The sequence below is a fragment of the Anas acuta genome, chromosome 32 (genome assembly GCF_963932015.1).
Source record: "Anas acuta chromosome 32, bAnaAcu1.1, whole genome shotgun sequence".
NCBI classification, from domain to species: Eukaryota; Metazoa; Chordata; class Aves; order Anseriformes; family Anatidae; genus Anas; species Anas acuta.
Genome location: NC_089010.1, coordinates 698,265 through 719,773, shown reverse-complemented (window position 1 = coordinate 719,773; position 21,509 = coordinate 698,265). Strand labels below are relative to the sequence as shown.

The 21,509-nt window shown below is 51.6% G+C and overlaps 2 protein-coding genes across 7 annotated transcripts in view; one reads left to right on the top strand and one right to left on the bottom strand.

The window, feature by feature from the left end:
* Window positions 1-1,773: 1,773 nt before the first annotated feature.
* On the bottom strand, window positions 1,774-7,440 carry LOC137846395 (maestro heat-like repeat-containing protein family member 7). The gene is made up of 12 exons (XM_068664314.1): window positions 7,259-7,440; window positions 6,873-6,952; window positions 6,515-6,635; window positions 6,293-6,379; window positions 5,722-5,826; window positions 5,188-5,344; window positions 4,575-4,666; window positions 3,995-4,144; window positions 3,134-3,811; window positions 2,731-2,868; window positions 2,119-2,295; window positions 1,774-1,869 (listed from the first exon to the last, which is right to left on the bottom strand). The coding sequence occupies exons 1-9, from the start codon at window positions 7,367-7,369 to the stop codon at window positions 3,596-3,598; spliced, it is 1,119 nt and encodes a 372-aa protein (XP_068520415.1). The 5' UTR covers window positions 7,370-7,440; the 3' UTR covers window positions 1,774-1,869; window positions 2,119-2,295; window positions 2,731-2,868; window positions 3,134-3,595.
* Window positions 7,441-17,282: 9,842 nt separating this feature from the next.
* Window positions 17,283-21,509, top strand: part of LOC137846469 (ATPase family AAA domain-containing protein 2-like) — an 83,312-nt gene continuing 79,085 nt past the window's right edge. For 4 of the 6 annotated variants that reach the window (XM_068664428.1, XM_068664426.1, XM_068664430.1 and 1 more), the window contains exons 1-4: window positions 17,283-17,420; window positions 18,469-18,515; window positions 19,514-19,667; window positions 20,490-20,568. In XM_068664428.1, the coding sequence (XP_068520529.1) occupies window positions 17,329-17,420; window positions 18,469-18,515; window positions 19,514-19,667; window positions 20,490-20,568 (372 nt within the window). In that variant the 5' untranslated portion in view covers window positions 17,283-17,328. The remainder of the gene's footprint in view (window positions 17,421-18,468; window positions 18,516-19,513; window positions 19,668-20,489; window positions 20,569-21,509) is intronic. The other 2 variants (XM_068664429.1, XM_068664427.1) reach the window with 1 other exon arrangement.

Here is a 21,509-nt window from a genome sequence, read left to right as displayed (position 1 = left end):
GAATGCTCAGCACACCATGCAAAGGATTCCACGGCCCTGCACGTGGTGTTGGAGTTTTAATGGAATGCAGGCGTTTGAAGGTTTTGTGCCTCTCCCTGGCTTAGGAGAGGCAGCAGCACAGTGCCCGCCGGCACCAGCTCGATGTCAGCTGCTCCCTTGGACGTGTCAGGATGAAGATGGTCTGAGTGGCCAGAGACACAACACTTTCCTCCTCGTCATTCTGCAAGGGCCGGAGGACTGCAATGGAGAGAAACAGAGCAGAAATTAAACCCACCTGTCTGCAGAGACTGCGGGCAGAGCCTGCCACCCCTCCACCCGTCACTTCCCGCAAAGACACAGAGGGACCAAGGGTCAGAGAATCATTAACTATCCTGCGTTGGAAGGGATCACTGAGCCCAACTCCTGACTGCACACTGGACGGCACAGGACTTAACACCACATATCCAACAGCTTTGTCCAAATGCTTCTTGAACACCCGCGAGCTCGGGCACCATGCCTGCTTGCCTGGGGAGCCTGCTTCAGTGCCCAACCACCCTCTCAGGGAGGAACTTTTCCCCAAAATCTGATCTGAACATCCCCTGACCCAGCTTTAAGCCACTCCCTCGCCTCCTATCACCGGTCGCCTGAGAGGAGAGCTCGGTGCCTCCCTCTCTGCTCCCCGTCACAAGGAAGTTGTAGACAGACGTGTTTTGCTGTTAACATACTCCAGAAAAGCCCTTTTTCTTAGCCAGCGCAGTACTGGCCAGCTTCAACCCCAGCCGAGCTTTTGGCCATACAAACTTTTTCCCTTCCCTCTGAGAAAGGTGAATGCCCCCTGCCCCACCGGTCGTGGACCCACACCCCGCTGCCCTCACTCACTGCTGCAGATTTCATGGATCTTCATCTCGCTCTGGTCCTTGCAGTGCTGCGCGGCAAGACCTAGGCACAAAGCTGCTGTCAGAAGCCTGCGAGGCTGCCCCCAGGCCCACTTGCATGGGGACCCAGTCCCGGGGGGGACTCTAGGGACACTGGGGCTGCTAAAGGCTGACAAAAGAGGGACCCCGGGGGCTGTGGCTCACCGATGAACCTGACGGCTGCCTCCCGCAAGGCGACCTGAGTGTGCTGCAGGTACGGCAGGCTCTGCTGCAGGTATTTCTCCACCTTTCCTTTGTCCTGCACGAGCTGGAGAGAGCGCAAGGTTACAGGGCTTGCAGACCCTGCCCGGCTGGACAGACCACCCCCTCCTGCCAACACCCCCCGTTCCCCTCAGGCCATTCCCATCTCCCAGCCACGAGCCCTGTGGGGCTGGGGTTTTGAGGTATGGAGAGAGCTGTTGTCTTTACCAAGTACTCTGCGATCTTCCAGGTCTGCTCTGTCTGCGCCAGGTGCTTGAGTTTTCCCTGCTTCAGGAAGTCTGCAGCGGTGACAAGGGCTTCCAGGGAGGCCTGCAGAGCAGCAGAGGCTGAGAGATGGCACCAGAGCCCAGGGAAGGGGACCTGGGCTGCAGGCCTTTCCCAGCCCCCGGTGGGATAATGCAGTGGGGGGTGAGTGTGAACTGCGTTTGGCATAAGGAAGGAGGGGAGCTGTGCCCCCATTCTCCATGACACAGGCAGCTGCACCCCGAAGGGACACACATGCCAAGTGCCCGATTACCTTCAGCCCTGGCCCCGGACACCCAGGCAACCCCTGTGGTGTCAGTCTGCTAGTCCCTCTAGTCAGGTATGCCATACGCACCTTGGCCACGCTCTGGGTCTGGTCACTCAGGTGAAAAAAGAGTGGGAGCAGGCCCCTCTTCACGACCTTCTTCAGCTGCCTCTTGTGGTTCCACAACACAGCCTGCATCACTTTGTTGTAGAGGCAGATGGAGAGCTCTTGCAGCTGGCTGCACTCCTGGTAGGGAGGAAGAGAGGAAGACTTCAGCAAGAGCTGCTCCCTGCCCGCGGTGAGCAGGGGCGTTAGGGTGGCTGACGTGAACGGAGGTGCTACAGAATCAGAGTGTGCTCAGAGGAGCTGTGGCCAGATCTGTAGCCACAGTGAAAGGACGCAGCCCCACTAGAGGGAACGTAAGAGGCCTCCTTCACGGGGGGCAGCTGTCATGAGAGTGCCCATCTGTGGGCTCAGGTCCTGCAGCAGCCTTACATCGTTAAACAGTGGCAGGATGTCCCCAGCCACTTGCAGAGCGATGGAGCTGGCCTGCTTCCTCTTCACGTGATCCATCAGGTTTCGGATGAGAAGCAGGGCCTTCATCTTGGTGTCAGCCCTGGCAACGTGCAGGCCCTGAATGATGCCTGGCAGCAGCACGGGAAGTTTTCTTGCCTGGAGGAAGGACAGAGTTTCCATTTGGTGAAACGATGAAAGGCCACCCTGGCCAGAAGCCTGTGGTGCCAGAGCACCAGGCTGCCATCTTGCTCGCGCAGAGGCAGCACGAGAGTCGCAGCGGGCAGCAGCCAGCAGACAGGCGATGGCCATGGGCAGCCCTTGCGTATGTGAGGGGAGCAAGGGTAGGAAAAGGAGGGCAGCTGAGCAAAGACTCTGTGCCCCCTTTTCGGACCTGCTCCAAAAGGTACACGGCATGCATGGAAAGCTCCCCAGAGAGCCGCTGGGCCCCTCCATGGCCAGCTCATTTCTTGGCCATTTCTTCTGCGCCACAGAGCTGCGGGCAGAGCAGAGCCCTCCCAGCTGGCCGGGAGCAGGCCATGATACCTTCAGGACAAAGGCCCACCGGCCTTCACAGTAGTGTTCCCTGCTCACCGTGACAGGTGTCTCTGACGCTGGGAGGAGAGCGCTGAGCACCACCGAGTACGTCACTCGGTTGGGATGCTCCAAGAGCCTCTGGAGGTGGCGCAGGGCCTCCGAGTCGTCTTCTCCAACATCTGGGTGGGCCAGCAGCTGAAAGGAACACAGCATTGAGAGACTGTCGGAGCCTGCAGGGCTGCAGGCAGCTCCTGGCTCTCCCGGTGCCTCAGGCCAGGGGCAGCTGGGGCTGTGGAGGGCCGCAGGGCCCCTGAGTGCCCTGTGCCTGGCAGCACCCAGCAGCCTTTCTTTGCCTGCTCCTCCCGCACGGACGTCCTGAAGGAGCTGCCAGTTTGGGGGTAGATGGGCAGAGGCACACACACGGCCCTGAAGAGGAGCAAGGCCTCGTCCAGTAACTCACCGCCAAGTGAGGGATGCAGTTGTCCTCTGGGATGAAGCCCGGGAGCCCGCGCAGCTTCTGCTCCTGGAGCACGCCAAGTGTCTCCCTCAGGACATTCTCCATTGTCTGGTTCTGGGAGAACATGGTTTCCCACATGGCCAGGGCAGCGCTGCAAGGACGGAGCACTCAGTCAGCAGGGCACACTCCGCCCCAGCGCCGTGGCCTGCACAGGCCCTGCAGGCCCCAGGCTGTCCTGCAGCCCTGGCCCTGCCGCCCCCCTCCCTTGGGGTGCCCTGGGAGCCTTGTCCAGGCAAGCAGGAGAGGGCAGAGATGACGTTCCCTGTGGTGGCAGGGATCCTGGCTGGCTTGCTCAGCTCTGGCTGCCCTGGCTGTGGCCAAGGAACCACGGCTGGAAAGCATGGCGGCGTGGAGGGCCCTGCTCTGGAAACGCAGAGCAGGGCCCTGGAGTTTGCTGTGGATGTGTCAGGCGGAAAGTCTCCTGTCCCCTCCCCTCCCATACAAGAAGCCCTGAAGGTTGGCATGCCTGTCAGATGATGGCGAGATCTGCAGCAGGGTGCTGGCCACCTCCCTTGGCCGCTGGTTGGCCAGCCAGAGGATGAGGATGTCCAGGCTGCGCCGGGCTGATGCCGTGTTGATGTACTCCACGTGTCTGTAGATGCACCTCACGATCTCTGGCACCTGGAGAGGCAAAAGTGGAGTGCAGACGTACTTTCAGCCACTACTCACACAACTGCCCTTCCCATGGCTCTGGGATGGCTTCCAGGGATTGCCTGCGGTGCCTGAGAGGGCTGGACGTGGGAGGGAGGAAGCGGGGCCTGACATGGGCTAACGGGCAGGGCAATCCAACTGCAGGCCACTTACGTCGGTCAGCCAGGAGGCAGGGTCTTCGATGGCCATGTGCAGCACACCGCTGACCTCCTGTTTGTCGTATGTGTTGGAGTCTCTCAGGGCTTCAATGACCTTGAGGATGACGTCTGTCCTCTGAGACTGCTGGAGGTATTTTCCAAAGTTCTGCAAGGAGGAAGGGACGTAAGACACGTTGCAGCAAGTGCCCCGATGGTGCTGCAGAACTGAGCGGTGAGAGCAGCTCTGGAGACAGATGCCTGAGCGTGCTGGCAGCAGTGCCCACGGGAAAGCAGGAAGCAGGGGCTGCAGTCCCTGCGTGGTGGGGGCTGAGAAGAGCCCTCGGGGTGAGGGACCAGGGTTGGAGGCACGGGCCCAGGGTGCTGGCCCTGGAGATATGCGGGGCTTGCTGGTGGCCAGGAGGGCCAGGAGAAACTGCTGCTGGGAGGCCTATGGAAAGGCCCTACTCAGGGACAGCAGGACCGCGCGGGCCAGAACAGCGAGGCCACACCAGCCGCACTGATGCTGGAGCCCTGTGTTCCCACAAGTCTCCTGCTGCTGCTGGGACAAGTGTGCCAGGAAGGGAGGAACTCATTACCGTGGCAATGTCCGTGGCAGTGGGTAAAGGAAGCCTCGGTATGGCCTCAGCTTTCCCCTGAGGCTGTTGACTAGCTTCTGGCGCTGTTCTTCCTAAACACGGCAGCGGAGGGGGACAAAAAGAAGAAGATTCACAAGGACAAGCCACTTTTGTTAGGAGGCTTACCAAGTGGTGAAAAGAGCTTTTGAGTAGGAATGGCTGAGGAGGGCGGAGATGCTGCAGAGCCCAGGGAGGCAGTGTTGGACAGAGATGGAAAGCAAAGGCAGACAGCTGATGGGAGCAACGGAGATGGCAAGAGAGCAAGGGCTGACGTGTGCCTCAGGGGTACACATGCAAATGCTCCCAGCCTGGGACACGCAAAGGAACGAGAGCCCTGCGTGCAAATCGCACAACTAAAACGCTATTGGCCTAACTGAGGTGTGGGGGGTGGCTCGAAGGGCTGGAGCGCTGTAGTGCAGGGATACGAGGGGGACATACAGGGATCCTCTCTCTAGGAAGACCGCTCTAGAGGTCTCCACAAGAGCGCTCCATGGCACTACTTAGGAGAAGAAGCAAGTGCCTCAGGCAGTGCCTGTGTCTGGAGGGGAAGGAAGCCCAACACAGCTTCTCTTACTGTTTTTCTGGATGAATTGGTAGAGGTAATAAAGAGCATCCGAAGCCTCCCATCGTATCTGCCTGTTCTCGCAAGTGTGGCACAGGAGGAGCCATCCCACCAACTGTCCCAGGAGCGGCACATTGCACTCAGTGTATCCTCCATCAGCGCTGTGGTCCTGGGCGAGAGAGAGAGGAGGGAAGTGCTGTGGGAGGCAGCTGGGGCCAAAGTCCTGGAGCCAAGAGTGTGCCCAGGGCTGGCTCCCAGGTGAGTCAGCAGCCTTGGCCATGCCTGCTCTCCCACCGTGCTCCCTGGGCGCTTGAGGCCTGCACAGGACGGGGGGCAGAGCTGGCTCCCAAGAGTGCTCTCAGGGACTGGGAACATCCCCCACTCGGGGTCCATGGGCAAAGGAGGGCTGAAGGCCCTTGCTTCAGGGCTGAGCCCTAGCTGAGGGTCTGTAGCCGGGCTTGCCTCGGCAGCACCCCTGAGCTGCAGGCTGATGTGGTCTGCGGGGAAGGGGAGGTGGGCTGGCTGGAGGGGTGCGTGGCTCCTTACCTCCGGTGAGAAGCGTGTGGCTAGCCAGCTGGTCAGCTTCGCGGCCCTCCCCACGGCCCTCTCGCAAATAGCTTCGCTGTGGGAGTTGGCAAAGGGCAGCAGAATCTGTGAGGGGAGAAAGTGCTGGTCTGCCCTGGGAGCTGATGCCCGCTAAAGCAGGAGCATCAGTGCTGGGCTCCCGCAGCACTCCGATCTCGGGAGGAAAGCACCACGGACAGGGAGGCAGGTGGACAGCAGCAGCACCAGTGGTGACCAGTGCAGTGCCTGGGAAGAGGGGTCCAATTCCTGCCGCTGTGTAGACGCAAAGGAAGCCCAGGAGTGCCATGGGCAAGGCTTTTCTCCGACACAGGAGGAGTCTGTGGAGGGGAAAGGTCTGCAGCCAGGGGATACGGGGCTGCCAGAAGACCTCAGTGGGTAGCCTCCGGTTCCCCCAAGGGAGGCGGGCACCCTTCCTGCCCTGTGCTGCCTGTGCGTGGCACTGAAGTAGGGTCTGTCTGGATGGGAGTGGATGCTGAATTCCCTCCGGGTGAGGAAGCGCCCCTGGGAACACTGCTCTTGGCAAGTGGCAGACCTGCAAGATGTCCTGGAGCTCACTGAAGCCGGAGAGGGGAGAATTTCTGATGAAGAGCCTCAGCATGCGGTCCATGGCATCCAGGGTCTGCAAGGACAACAAAGGGGTGGCAGTGGATCTCCAGTCCCTCTCCCTCTGCCAGGATCTGCACAGATCTCAGCACAGAGCAGCCAGGGATCAACCCAGAGGGATGGGTGCTCCAAGAGCTCTCCCAGAGCATACCCTCAAGTAGTAGATGCGGCTCTCGCACTCCAAATGCTCGTGTGAGGGCAGCAAGAAGACACTGCTGAAACAGGCGAGCAGGATGCTCTTCTTCTTGCCCTCCAGCACTGAGTTGACATAGCTGCAAAGAAAGCAAGGGGCCTCGTTGTCACGGTGCTGGGAGCAGGGCCTCAGGGCCTCAGGGAGGAGGACGCAGCACTGCGGGGCCTCGGTCCCTGCCATGGGGACTGCCTTCCACCTTCCAGAAGCCCCGAGGCTTGGCGAGCAGCGGCCCCGCGGCTGGCACTGCCAGGCTGCTGCCTAGACAGGGGAAGCCTGGAAGCCAGGCCCAGGGCCAGAGCAGGGGCTGGGCACGTACCTCAAGTGGCCAAGTGCAAGCATGGCTTGCTGCTGCACCGCTGTGTGCAGAACATCCAAGGGCTCCTCATCCAGCAGCACCTGCAGAGCACAACCGGGATGGCACCGGGCACCGGGCAGCACAGCTCGGCAGCGCCAGCAGAGCTGGTCCAGGTCAGAAGGGCCGGTGGAGCCCCAGTGCCCCCAGCCAGCTGTGGCACCCAGAGGGCCGCCCTGCCACCTCCCTGCTGCTGAGCTCTCTGCTGGCGGGGCTTCTCAATGGCCCCAAGGCCGTCAGGGGCAGCTGAGTGTCCACGCAGCGCTTGCCCCCGCCAAAGCCCTCGAGAGTCCCGTCCCCACAGCCTGCCCTTGCACCCCTCCCAGAGCCTCCAGGGGGTGTCCCATCACCTTAATATGCTCTGCCAGCTGGTATTTGTTACAGAAGTCCTCGAGGCCGCACCACAGGTCGCAGTTTTTGGCACTTCTGCACACGCTGATGATGCTCCTTAGGAACTTCATCTTCAGGTCTTTATCCTGGCAGCCGGGTGGCAGAGAGACCAACGGGGAGTGTGAGAGGGGAGACCCATGGCCGGCAGCAGGACCAAAGCCTCGAGGGGCTCAGGGCTGTGCGGGGCTCCTGGAGGGCGGCAGCTCTGCCTCGCCAGCAGCCCGCCAGCATCCTGGCAGCAGAGCTGCGCGACCCTCAGGAGACACAGGCACAGCCACCATGGCAAGGCCACACCTACCTGTTGTGTGCTGCTGACGAAGGTCAGAATGTTGTACAAGCTCTCCTCTTCTTTCTCGTAGACAGCTAAGCTGTCAGCTTCTAAGAAGGCAGGAGAAGAAGGAGGGTTGTAGAGGGTGGCCAAAGGCAGGAGGGAGGAGAGGAAGGAGCTCTGGCCTCCCTCCAGCCCCGTGCTTGCTCCCCTGGCACAACCTCCCTGGGGGTGTCCGGGGGCTGGGCTGCCATGCTGGTCCTGACGCTGAGCAGGGTGTTCTTGCTGGCCCCCCCGCTCCCTAGCCCCAGCCCTGCTCCCCCTGACGGGATCCCTCGCTCACCGTTCAACAGCAGCTCCATGACGTGCTCATGGTGTTCACTGGGAGCTGTGTTGTCCTGACGAGCCTCGGCCTCCACCCATGCCAGCATGGGGCTACTGGGTGGTCGTCTCTCCTCCATACTACGGGCTGAGGGTAGAGAAGAGGCAATCTCACAGAAATGGCTCGGCGCTGTGTGAAGACGCGGGCTATGCTCGGGGACTGCTCCGCAGCCTCGTGCTCCTGCCCTGTCCCGTCACAGCCGTGCCGGACACTGGGTGGCCGGGGCTGGCTGCTCTGGCTTTTATACGCAGCAGTGGGGAGTGCCCAGATGATGTCACAAAGGGCCCTTCTGTGACCCGCTGCCGACTCAGGGAGGGCCGGGTGTCCCCTGCAGGGGCACAGGGGCAGCTTGGAGAGAGGGAGGTGGGGGAATCTCATCGAGTCGAGATAGAGCGCTGATGGCATTAAGCTAGGATGCTACTCAGTGTCTTTGCTAACCCTGGTGCGTGCCACCACGTGTGTGCCACCAAGACACACTGCGCAAGCAGAAATGGGAGGAGTTTCCGGAAATGACTGCTTGGGACTAATTTTAAGACGAAGCGGGGACAGGCTATGAATATGTACGGGCGCGTTGTGAAACTTCAGGCCTATGTAACTCTGCTGTAGATAAGCAAGGCAAGTTGCCACGTCAGGTAGTCATTGGTGGGATTACCCCCCGTTCTGCCCAGCGCTTACAAGGTTACTGATTGTGGACTCCTTTTTCTTTAAGTCAGCTTGCCTGTGGGCACCGGGCTCCTTTCAGGGTCTGCCGAGGCCCCCGTTTGCTCTCGTGTCTCTTGCCATTCAACGCATCCCATAGCCCCGGGGAACACCCTTCAGCACACTGTGGAGCCCTGCCTGTCCCCTTCCGCAAGGGTCAATGTTGAAGATTGACTCCACCTTAAGGGCCATAGTGCCTTTTGTGGCTTCTCTGGTCTCTTTGAAACAATGAGGATAAAACAGAAAAGATGTAACATAGCAAGCTGAAGGGATTGCTGAACTTGATAAATTGTTGTATCGGCCTTGCTTTTGTATATAAGACTCAGTTCTAGCCACAAAATCAAGGCTGAAGAAGAAACATGGTGCCCATGAAATTAGCCTTAATTGAATTAGCCTTTCTTTGCCTGCTCCTCCTGCACGTACGTCCTGGAGGAGCTGTACATTTGGGGGTAGATGGGGAGGGGTGAGGGTTGTCGTATTTACCCAGATATTGCCCCTTACATAATCGTATCTCCCTGTCTCTAAGGGGGAAACGGATCCTAGGCCAGGAGCTGGTGGGGCTCATTGAGAGGGCTTTAAACTAGGTAAGATGGGGGACGGGGCTGAAACAAAGCTTGTTAGAGCTGTGCCGGGGGGACAATGGCAAGGCTGGGAGAGAAGGCAATGGCCCAAGTGAAGTGCATCTCCACTAATGCATGCAGCATTGGTAATGGCATGCATTAATGCCATGAGCGCAGTGTTGTGGGGAAATCCCTGAGTGCGTGCAGCAGGCTTCAGAATTCACTTGCAGAGGCAGGAAATGTCCCCATCCCGCAGCACCGCTGCATCCTGCCAGCGTGCAGGGTTCTTTAGGTGGGTCAGAGAGTATGGGCTGATGCGTTTCCAAGTTGAGAGAGAGAAGCACGTCTTTTTGAGGTAACAACTCGTAGGATCTTTGCGAGTAAAGCCATCTTTGTAGTAGTAGGTGCCTTTACCGCATGCAGCTCTTCTTCAAGTGAGTAATTTTTACAGCGTGCTTATGGATAGTTGTTGTTTTGTTAACAACTTCTTACGTCGTTGTTAACAAATGATGTTATTTTGCGTGTTTTCTCTGTGGTTCTAGGTCCCTTCTGATTTTTGCAGAATTACGGGGCTTCCTGCAATTGTGACCTTATGCCTTCACCTCTATTTCAAATATTATCAAAGTTGCAACATTGGTGGTAAAGTGATGGAGCAGGGTTTAGGGGAAATGTATCATCCAAGTTCCCTGTGCCAGAGTGTATCTGAAAACAACAGCAGTAGGCATGTAAGATGTAGCCTTTTTCAGGGTTGGAGACAGTTTCTTTTGTTTTTGGAGCTTTTTCCTGCTCTTTTGCTGGCTGTAGAGTCTTGTAACCTTCTGGATTTTAAGTGCTTGGAATTCTCTTAATAGGGGGATATTTAGCATCAGTTGCTGGCTAACTTGGTTTTGGGACGTGGTGGCGTATGCTTCTGTTTTGGGGTTATAAGTTAATCTACAAATATAATATTTGTAACCTTTTTGGGTTATATTTTAATCTCTAGATATATCAAGCCATTCTTTGTGAATCCTCTTCAGAAGATAGGCACAGTATTATCAAGAGACTGAGCAGGGTCACCTTTTTCATCTGTGAAGGATAAGTCTGCAATTACCCGTGCTGGGGCTGCTGTGCATTCATGTCCTGTTGGCATTTGTGGACCTGTAGTGGTTTAACCCGGCTGGCAGCTAAACACCACACAGCTGTTTGCTCACCCTCCCCCCTCCCTCTCTGGGATGGGAGAGAAACGGGAAAGTGAAGCCCGTGAGTTGAGATAAAGACAGTTTAATAAGACAGGAAAATAATAGTAACAATACATGTAATAATAATAACAATGATGATGATAATAGTATTACTACTAATAATGTGTACAAACAAGTGATGCACAATGCAATTGCTCATCACCCGCTGACCGATGCCCAGCCTAACCCCGAGCAGTCTGGCCCCCATCCCCCGGCTAGCCACCCCTATATATTGTTTATCATGACGTCAGATGGTATGGAATACCCCTTTGGCCAGTTTGGGTCACCTGTCCTGGGTCTGTCCCCTCCCAGCTCTTACTGCACCCCCAGCCTGCCCGTTGGCAGGACAGAGCAAAAGGCTGAGATGTCCTTGGCTTAGTATAAGCACTGCTCTGCAACAATTAAAGTAGCGGGGTGTTATCAGCACTCTTCTCATCCTAAGCCAAAACACAGCATTCCACCAGCTACTAGGAAGAAAATTAATTCTGTTCTAACTGAAACCAGGATATCTATCCACCCCTTATTCCATACCATTTATGTCATGCTCAGGTTACACTCTTTTCCATACATTCTAATTAGTCACCTATAGTAGTCATGGTAGTGATAACATACAGTATAATATAGTAATGAACACGGTACAATTCAATTCATGGGCTATTCTCACCCAGTATTAAATCTCCTTGAGGTACACACCGGACCTCTCCGTTCTTTTGCATCACCCACCAAGTGTATCCAGGTCCCTGAGCGAAAGCAATTCCATGAATGGGTTTGCCTTTTCCTGAGGCAGGAGTAGCCCAGACTGTTTTACCCAGCATATTTCTTACATGCACTACAGGAACTTTATCCCCATCTACAGTACGCAACAGGTTTGATTGGGCAGGTCCAGCTCGGTTGGCAGATCCCCTAGTATTGACTAAGCAGGTGGCCTTTGCCAAATGCGTATCCCAATTTTTGAATGTCCCAGCGCCCATTGCTTTCAATGTAGTCTTTAACAGGCCATTGTATCGTTCAACTTTCCCGGAGGCTGGTGCATGATAGGGGATGTGATACACCCACTCAATACCATGTTCTTTGGCCCAAGTGTCTATAAGGTTGTTTCGGAAATGAGTCCCATTGTCTGACTCTATTCTTTCTGGGGTGCCATGTCGCCATAGGACTTGCTTTTCAAGGCCCAGGATAGTGTTCCGGGCGGTGGCATGAGGCACAGGATATGTTTCCAGCCACCCGGTGGTTGCTTCCACCATTGTAAGTACGTGGCGCTTGCCATTGCGAGTTTGAGGGACTGTGATGTGATCAATCTGCCAGGCCTCTCCATATTTATATTTCAGCCATCGTCCTCCATACCAAAGAGGCTTTGACCATTTGGCTTGCTTGATTGCAGCACATGTTTCACAGTCGTGAATAACCTGTGCTATAGCGTCCATGGTCAGGTCCACCCCTCGATCACGAGCCCATCTGTATGTGGCATCTCTGCCTTGATGGCCTGAGGTGTCATGGGCCCATCGGGCTATAAATAATTCACCTTTATGCTGCCAATCCAGGTCCACCTGAGCTATTTCAATCTTAGCAGCCTGATTCACTTGCTGGTTGTTTTGATGTTCTTCAGTAGCCTGATTCTTGGGCACATGAGCATCTACGTGGCGTACTTTCACAGCCAGGTTCTCTACCCGAGCAGCAATATCTTGCCACAATGCAGCAGCCCAGATGGGTTTGCCCCTGCGCTGCCAGTTGTTTTGCTTCCATTGCTGTAACCATCCCCACAGGGCATTTGCTACCATCCATGAATCAGTGTAGAGATAGAGAACTGGCCATTTTTCTCGTTCAGCAATGTCTAAGGCCAGCTGAATGGCCTTCACTTCTGCAAACTGACTCGATTCACCTTCTCCCTCAGCAGCTTCTGCAACTCGCCGTGTAGGACTCCATACAGCAGCCTTCCATCTCCGATGCTTCCCCACAATACGACAGGACCCATCAGTGAACGGGGCATATTTCTTTTCATTCTCTGGCAACTGGTTGTACAGTGGGGCTTCTTCAGCACGACCCACCTCCTCCTCTGATGATATCCCAAAGTATTTGCCTTCTGGCCAGTCCATAATCACTTCCAAGATTCCTGGGTGACTGGGGTTTCCTATTTGAGCCCAGTGAGTAATCAGTGCAACCCACTTGCTCCATGTAGCATCAGTTGCATGATGTGTAGAGGGGACCCTTCCTTTGAACATCCAGCCTAGTACCGGCAATCGGGGTGCTAGGAGGAGCTGCGCTTCAGTACCGACCACCTCCAAAGCAGATCGAACTCCTTCATATGCTGCCAATATCTCCTTTTCAGTTGGAGTATAGCGGGCCTCAGATCCTCTGTATCCCCGACTCCAAAACCCCAGGGGCCGACCTCGAGTTTCCCCAGGTTCTTTCTGCCAGAGGCTCCAGGTGGGGCCGTTCTCCCCGGCTGAAGTGTAGAGCACATTCTTTACATCTGGTCCTGTTCGAACTGGCCCAAGGGCTACTGCATGGACTATTTCCTGCTTGATTTGTTCAAAGGCTTGTCGTTGCTCAGGGCCCCATTCAAACTCATTCTTCTTACGGGTTACTTGGTAGAGTGGGTTTACAATCAGACTGTAATTTGGGATGTGCATTCTCCAAAACCCCACAACACCTAGGAAAGTCTGTGTTTCTTTTTTGCTAGTTGGTGGAGACATAGCTGTTATTTTGTTGATCACATCCATTGGGATTTGACGACGCCCATCTTGCCATTTTATTCCTAAAAACTGGATCTCTTGTGCCGGTCCTTTGACTTTATTTTGTTTTATGGCAAAACTGGCTTTCAGAAGGATTTGGACTATTTTCTTTCCTTTCTCGAGAACTTCCTCTGCTGTGTCACCCCACACAATCATGTCATCGATGTACTGCAGGTGTTCAGGAGCTTCCCCCTGCTCTAGCGCAGACTGGATCAGTCCATGGCAAATGGTAGGGCTGTGTTTCCACCCCTGGGGCAGCCGATTCCAAGTATATTGGACTCCCCTCCAAGTGAAGGCAAATTGTGGCCTGCACTCTGCTGCTAGAGGGATGGAGAAAAATGCATTAGCGATATCAATTGTGGTGTACCACTTGGCTGCCTTCAATTCAGGTTCGTACTGGAGTTCCAGCATGTCCAGCACTGCAGCACTCAGTGGTGGCGTGACTTCGTTCAGGCCACGATAGTCCACTGTTAGTCTCCACTCGCCATTAGACTTTCGCACTGGCCATATGGGACTATTGAAAGGTGAATGAGTCTTGCTGATCACTCCTTGGCTCTCCAATTGACGAATTAGCTTATGGATGGGAATCAGGGAGTCTCAGTTAGTGCGATATTGCCGCCGGTGCACAGTTGTGGTAGCGATTGGCACTTGCTGTTCTTCGACCCTCAGCAACCCCACAACAGAAGGGTCCTCTGAGAGACCAGGCAAGGTAGATAATTGTTTAATGCCCTCTGTCTCTAAGGCAGCTATACCAAAAGCCCACTGGAACCTTTTTGGGTCCTTGAAATATCCTCTTCTAAGATAGTCTATGCCAAGAATACACGGAGCATCCGGGCCAGTCACAATGCGGTGCTTTTCCCACTCATTCCCAGTCAGACTCACCTCAGCCTCCAATACAGTCAACTGCTGAGATCCCCCTGTCACTCCACAAATACAGATGGGCTCTGGCCCTTTATAGCTTGATGGCATTACAGTACATCGTGCAGCGGTGTCTACTAAAGCCTTATACTTCTGTGCGTCTGATGTGCCAGGCCATCGAATCCACACAGTCCAATAAACTCGATTGTCCCTTTCCTCCCCCTGATTGGAGGCAGGGCCCCCCTAATCCTGGTCAGAATCTTCTTTGTTTCTGTGTTTGAAGGACTGTCTGCTGGAAGTTGGAGCAGCAAACTTTTCAGAGAATTCCTTTTTCCCGATTGTTTTCTTTTGCAACTCACGTACCCGTGCCTCTAGGGTCACGGTAGATTTTCCATCCCATTTTCTCATGTCCTCTCCACGGTCTCGTAAGTAAAACCACAGGGTAGCACGGGGTGAGTACCCACCATATCGTCTTCCTTGTGTGGAAGAACGCCTACCCCTGATAGCTGAGACACTGCTTTGTACAGGTGGGGAGGAAAATAATCTTTCTTCAAGTTGGTGAAACTTTTCAGAAAGTTTCTCCCAAGTGTTCTCTTTTGGTCGGTGGACACTGGTTGGTTCAGGTGGGGAGGAAGATAGATTCTCTTTAAGTTGGTGGAACTCTTTAGAAAGTTTCTCCACAGCTGAGATGCAGGCCTGTAAGGAAGAGGAGAGACTTTCTTCGTACTGCCGGAGTTGCTTAGCCACTTCATCCACTGTGGGTTCCTCATCCTCTTTCCAGGCCATTATTGCCAATGAGCTGGCATATGATGATGGTGCGCTCCGTACAAACCTCCGCCACATGGGTCGTGTACACCTGACTTCATCTGGATCTGTGGATGTTTGTCTGAGGTCTGGATCCTCATAAATCACTTCCCGTATGGCTAATTCCCTCAGGTACTGGATTCCTTTCTCCATAGTGGTCCACTTGCCTGGTAGACATTCAAGTTCTTCCTTGAAGGGATACCTTTCCCTCACAGCTGAGAGGAGACGCCTCCAGAGGCTGTGAAATTGTGCTCCATCTGCAATTGCTTTGTCAATGCCAGTGTCTCTAGCAAGGGATCCCTGCTAGAGACCACCTGGCTTCCCTGCCGTCTAATTCCACACAATTGGCTCCAGTGTCCCAGCACCGGAGCAGCCAGGTGACAAGCTGCTCACCTATACAATGACCAAAATCTTTTCGCACATCTCATAGCTCACGCTCTTATAGGTTTTAGGTAGTTACTGTTATTTTTTCGGCATCCTCATCTTCCTCCTCCTGAATCCCTGATGGCCCAGCGTCGTCGTCATCTCTATATCTAGATTTGGCAGAAGACTCTCTGCGTTCGAAACAATCTGAATCTCTATACCATTTTTTCACCTTCTCTACAGGGGCAACTTGCACTGCTACAGCTCGTTTCTCTGACCCCGTTACAGGGTCTGCCACAGGGGTTGGAATACCCTCTGCAGGGTCGACTTGCACTGCCACAGCTCGTTTCTCTGACCCAGCCACAGGAGCTGGAGCTGGAGCAGCTGCAGGAACTGGAACTGGAGCAGCTGCAGAGTCCACCGTAGGGGTCGCAGTGTCCATTGGATCTGTCCCAGGACTTGGACTGACCGCAGGGTCTGTCATTAAGTTGATAGCAGTATCCATGGCAGCTCGATAGGCATGAGCCAGGCCCCAGCACGTTACAATGATTTGTGTTACTTTGGAACTGTCAGAGTCGTGACACCTTTTTTTCAAGCATTCTGCCAGATTTTTAGGATTTTGCAGTTGTTCAGGGGTGAATTTCCAAAACACTGGGGGTGCCAACTGCTCTAGATGCCTGCCCATATCCTCCCATACTCCCTGCCACCCACAACTATACTGCCTCCAGGCAGATCTCCAGATGAGCTTCCTAAGTAGTTGTTTAACTTTGAGCAAAAGCAGAATCTGAAGCGCATTCAGGAGGCATAACAAAAAGACCATGCTGGTCTGAGTATCCCAAGGATATTCAATATCTTGGAGAGCTATTGTAACAAGCTCGGAGGATAAGAGGGTGGTGAAGGAGAAAGGGAGAGTGATCAAGTAAGAAAAAATATCTTCCCCTTTCCCCTCCACAGATTGACTCCCTAATGAAAAAAGGCAACAGGTATAATTCTAATAGTTTCCAAGATACAGTTTCCAAAGTATAGAGTCGACGATGTTACTGAGTACAAATACCAAGTTAGAGTCATGACCAGATATTTCATCATCTCACAAGCCACTGTTACAACACACAGTACCATAATGATCTGAAACCAGGGCCCAGGGAGGATAAACAACATGACAGAGAGCACATACGGAAAATAATGTGCTATAATACTCAATTTGGAAAACAGGCGCAGCAGAGTTGAGATTAAAGCAATCAGCATTATGACAAGTGACTATTAAGCAGGTCTAATACTTATACCAATTTTAGTTTAACGCACTCTGGTCAGATCTGCCGTTATCTCAACCTTTTGAGCCCCATGTTGGGCGCCAAAAAGACTGTCGTGGTTTAACCCGGCCGGCAGCTAAACACCACGCAGCCGTCCGCTCACCCTCCCCCCTCCCTCTCTGGGACGGGGGAGAGAAATGGAAAGTGAAGCCCATGAGTTGAGATAAAGACAGTTTAATAAGACAGGAAAATAATAATAACAACAACAACAATAATAATAATAATAACAACAATAACAATAATAATAATATACAGTGATGATAATAGTACTACTAATAATTATGTGTACAAACAAGTGATGCACAATGCAATTGCTCACCACCTGCTGACCGATGCCCAGCCTAACCCCAAGCAGTTTGGCCCCCATCCCCCGTCTAGCCACCCCTGTATATTGTTTATCATGACGTCAGATGGTATGGAATACCCCTTTGGCCAGTTTGGGTCACCTGTCCTGGGTCTGTCCCCTCCCAGCTCTTGCTACACCCCCAGCCTGCCCATTGGCAGGACAGAGCAAAAGGCTGAGATGTCCTTGGCTTAGTATAAGCACTGCTCTGCAACGATTAAAACATCGGGGTGTTATCAGCACTCTTCTAATCCTAAGCCAAAACATAGCATTCCACCAGCTACTAGGAAGAAAATTAATTCTGTTCTAACTGAAACCAGGACACTGCTCCTGGCACTGAGAGTTCAATTCGTTGAGTTTTCCCCATTTGGCAGTTTTCTTAGCATCAGAAGTGCGTTCATTTTTAATGAACTTTTTGTTCCATACATACATATGTGTGCTGGGATTATTCTTCTACCAGTATTGAATGTTTCAACGGACACTGTTTAAGATCAATGAGAAAAAGCATCTTGCGGTGTTCGGTCTCCAGCTTTGAAGAAAGTATGGCGATACTGAGGGGAAATGTCAACAGAAGACGCTTTTCAAGGTACTGTATTTCTATATGTTCAATCTCTGTTCGATTTGTAGATTGAAAAGCAAGAGAGAAAGCATGTGCAGTGAGTTGTGGCCTGATAAACCTCCGGCTAAAATCAGCAGAGGCCTATGAGCATGCTGATGGCATACCAGTACCTTAAAACTAGAATCCCTCTTCTCAGTGGAAGTCTTCTGCTTTTCTAAAAAAACATGTGTTTTTTTCCCCAACCCCTTTGAGGTGTTGTTGTGGTGTTTAGCTGCCGGATGGGTTAAACCACACAGCCCTTCTCCAACCCTCCCACCTCCCTCTCTGGGATGGGGGAGGGAAACGGGAAAGTGAAGCCTGCGAGTTGAGATAAAGACAGTTTATTAAGACAGGAAAATAATAATGATGATGATAATAGTACTGCTAATAGTAATGTGTACAAAACGAGTGATGTACAATGCAGTTGCTCACTACCCGCTGACCAGTGCCCAGCGTAACCCCTAGCAGCCCGGCTGCCCCGCCCTATCCATGGTGCAGCGTGTTGCCATAAGGCATAGAATTCTTTGGCCAGTTGGGGTCGGCCATCCTGAGTCTGTCCCCTCGCAGCTGTTGCTGTGCGCCGATTCTGATCGCTAGTAGGACAGTGAGACACCGAAAGGTCCTTGGCTTGTTGTAAGTACTGCTCTGCAGCAACTGAAACATCGGGGTGGTATCAGCACTCTTCTAAACATCCTTTCACACTTCCTAAGCCAAAACATAGCAACCTACCCGCTACTAGGAGGAGAACTAACTCTGTCCTAACCGAAACCAGGACACGTATCTTATCCGCTTGGGTGCTATTGCTCATAATTTTGAGAATTCAACATGAGCAAGCTAGGAAATGTGGGTACATACAGAACCGCGTGTATATGGTACGCAACAGACTTGGGATCTGGATCCTCCGTGAGGCCTACAGGCTTCTCTTTGTATACCATGGAGCACTGGCTTGTAAACATGGTGAAATTTCCCACCCTTGATGGGTCTAACACAAAAACTCTTTTCTCCCTTCTCTCCCCTGTCCTCTTTCTTAATGTAGGCAGTTGAGAAAGCCGAAATTGGAACAAAAAAAAGAATATAACACAGGTAAGTGGCTGTAACTCCCCGGGATACCTATTTACGCTGGTTACTGAAGAGGATGGTACTTGGTCACTCCATCGCTTTCATTTGGCCCCAAAGCCTTCTGTAGTCAGCTGAATTCAGTCATCAGTGACTTTTCTGTGAAGAGAGGTAGGTGCAAATAGGAGATTTTATGAATTCCTTGGGGAGGGAGCAGTGTGAATTGCGGCTTGGTAGGCACAAAGCAAACTGTTCTAATTGTGCAAAGTAAATTGATACTTGGTAAGTTCAAACTTAGTTTTATAGTTGGCAACCACAAAAGTAAACCTTAGCTGTGATCCTACCACCACTGTGGCGTAGCTCTTCCCTTCCCCTTGTCCTCTTGGCTCTTTTAATGACAGTGCAAGCAACAAACGTGTGCCAAAGGGTGCTGTATGGTAAACAATGGGCAGGCTTTTTTCTAAAAAGCACGAGTTTGAGTTATGTGGTGTTTGGGTGTTTGTCTTGAAACGATTCTTACCTCCTTGAGCTGTTAGATCATAATGCAGGAAATGAAAGTGCTGCATGCATAAACAGAGTAATAAAACATACACCTCTTAGGAAGAGGCTTGCAATGTAATAGTGTTTGTTTTGAGCACTGTTAGATACAGTTTGACATGAATGGAGTGAAAACACCTTAGAGAAAGGTGTTGATTGTTCTCCCTTTTCCAAGACAGAAATAACTGGAGTAGATTTCCCTCCTGCATGGAACAAAAGTTGCACGTTTGTTTTTGTCTGGCTAGCTTTCAGTCTCTTTAAGAATTTCTCTACAGGTCACAGTTTTAAGTAGACAGTTTAAACGTGCAGAGCGATAAGTAAGTGGAATGCAGTGGTTGTGACAACAACTTCTGATCTGAAATTTAAAGAAAAATCAATCCACTTCAGGGTGCCTTTTTTGTTTGTCTGTTTACATTTTACAAGAGCAACGGTGAAATAAGGAGAATCCCATCTTCAGTGTTTCAAAATACTTCCTTTCTGCGTTTCAGTCACCAGAACACTGAGGAGTAGAGCTGGTGCAAAAACTGTGAGACGAGTCCACGGAGAAAACAGGGACTTGGAGCTGCGCCGCAGCTGTAGCGTCGGACGCAGTCGGTACTCTACTACTAACTCGTCCATTCTATTTGACAAACCTATAACAAAGTAAGTCATCTTTTCTTGCAGACCTCTTAAAATGATCTTTCTTAGCAAGCCTTTGCACTATGGCATAATGTTGGCCTCGACTTGCTCTGTATTTTGACAGCAAAGAGGTATGGCTGCTCCTGGCATTGAGAGTTCAATTCGTTGAGTTTTCCCCATTTGGCAGTTTTCTTAGCATCAGAAGTGCGTTCATTTTTAATGAACTTTTTGTTCCATACTCACAAAAGTGAATGTAATGCTTGATTAAGAAACTGAGGATGGTTTGATACAGTCAAAGCAAAGTAGTCCTAGGGATTCTGCGTTTCTGTCCATGGTTTATTTCTGTTTCTGAAGCCAAAATTGTTTTCTGCTTCAGAATTTGCTTTCCTTGCATTTCATCATTTTCTACAACACGAAACTGAGATTCCCATGTAGAGAAGAACAAACAGCCTTTCCTCGGTTAACAAAAAATGACTTAATGCTATTGTGCAGAGCAACTTAAGTAGGATTAAAAGTTGACATAATTTTTTTATAACATCTTACTAGGATGTCAGAATTCTTATTTTCCTCCTGCATTTAAATATATATATTTTAAATGTGCTCAGTAAGAGGGGAAAATAAACCTGAAAACAGCGTATGTTTGCAAATCCTCAAAAGCTTGTTCTTAAATCTCTATCAAAAATAAAGATTTGACCTGATTTTTTGGTAATGTCTAAAATCTTGGCTAAGTGCCAATGACTTTTGCTTTGTGCATACTCCATTAAAATCTCTTACTGATTATGTGTGCTGTTTTATTTTTTTCATACATGCCTAACTTTGCTCTTACATGTCAACTTTGTATCTTAGTACTGCTGAAGTTTTGCTACAAAAAATGGCTGAAATGGAGCAGATGCATAGATGCCAAAGATGTTGGGAAGATGTTGAGGTACAAATGACAGAGCAAGTACTCCGTCAGTTTGCCACTTTTGTAGAGTATTTCACGTAGGGAAGTAACTTAGTTGTAATTTTAATTGAACTGAAATAACTTCCTTCCAAAGAATAGCGTGGTCTAAACTACCATTTGGTCTTGCTCTCTGGTTATATCTTCATGTCTTACTGATACGGTTGTGCTCCAGATATCTTTTAAGAGTGGAGGAAGCATCTTCTGCAGAAGATGTGGGATAACGGGGAGATGCTGCAGTGCATGTCTTCCACTCCAGTTTCTGAATTGCCTTCTGCTTTTTGAATGGGCACGGTTTACAAACAGCTGTTTCGGACTTGGGTTTTTACTCTAAATGTTACTAAAAGCTCTGCCAGGGGGACTGAATATGCAAAAAGACTGGTGCTTTCCTTCAGCTTGGCAGTTTAAGCTGTTTAGCTTTTTATCCTTAACTCCTAAATCATATTTCTCGTCATGCTCAGGAACGCACTTACTTGGAAAGCTTAACAAAAGGCAGTGCATAGCTTCCTGTGTTGGTCACTCGCTCGAATTTTGATTCCTGTTAACGTTTTTTTTCCTGAGAGCTCACAAAGAATCTCCAGTATCATGTAGCTTTAATCATCTGTTACAGGCAAATGGAGCTGTTTTCTTTAATTGACCTAACTTGCATTTCGGAGTTCTTCCTTGGTTGCAAACTGCTCCCAGAGTTTTCAGGAACTGGAAGCCTTTCAAATTTCCAGCTGAATGAACTGATGGCTACTTTATGTATATTTGTTCGTGTGCTGGCCTTGCCTGAGAGCTTAAATAAACCCCTGTCTCTAGAGGAACCCCTGTTAAAGTTGTATGCAGCAATCATACTTCCTCTGTCTCAGTTTTGCTCTATTAAACTATTTTATTAAATTACTGTTCTTTTGAATGATAGGCACATCATTTTAAAACTTCCCGAT

What these genes read in the sequence shown, in the direction of transcription:
- LOC137846395 (XM_068664314.1), bottom strand. Translation starts at nt 7,369, where the DNA reads ATGAAGTTCCTAAGGAGCATCATCAGCGTGTGCAGAAGTGCCAAAAAC. An exon ending in CTTGCACTTGGCCACTTGAG is followed by an intron (nt 6,636 to 6,872) that starts GTACGTGCCCAG and finishes CTTTCTTTGCAG; the next exon opens with CTATGTCAACTCAGTGCTGG. An exon ending in CCACACGCTTCTCACCGGAG is followed by an intron (nt 5,345 to 5,721) that starts GTAAGGAGCCAC and finishes TCTCTCGCCCAG; the next exon opens with GACCACAGCGCTGATGGAGG.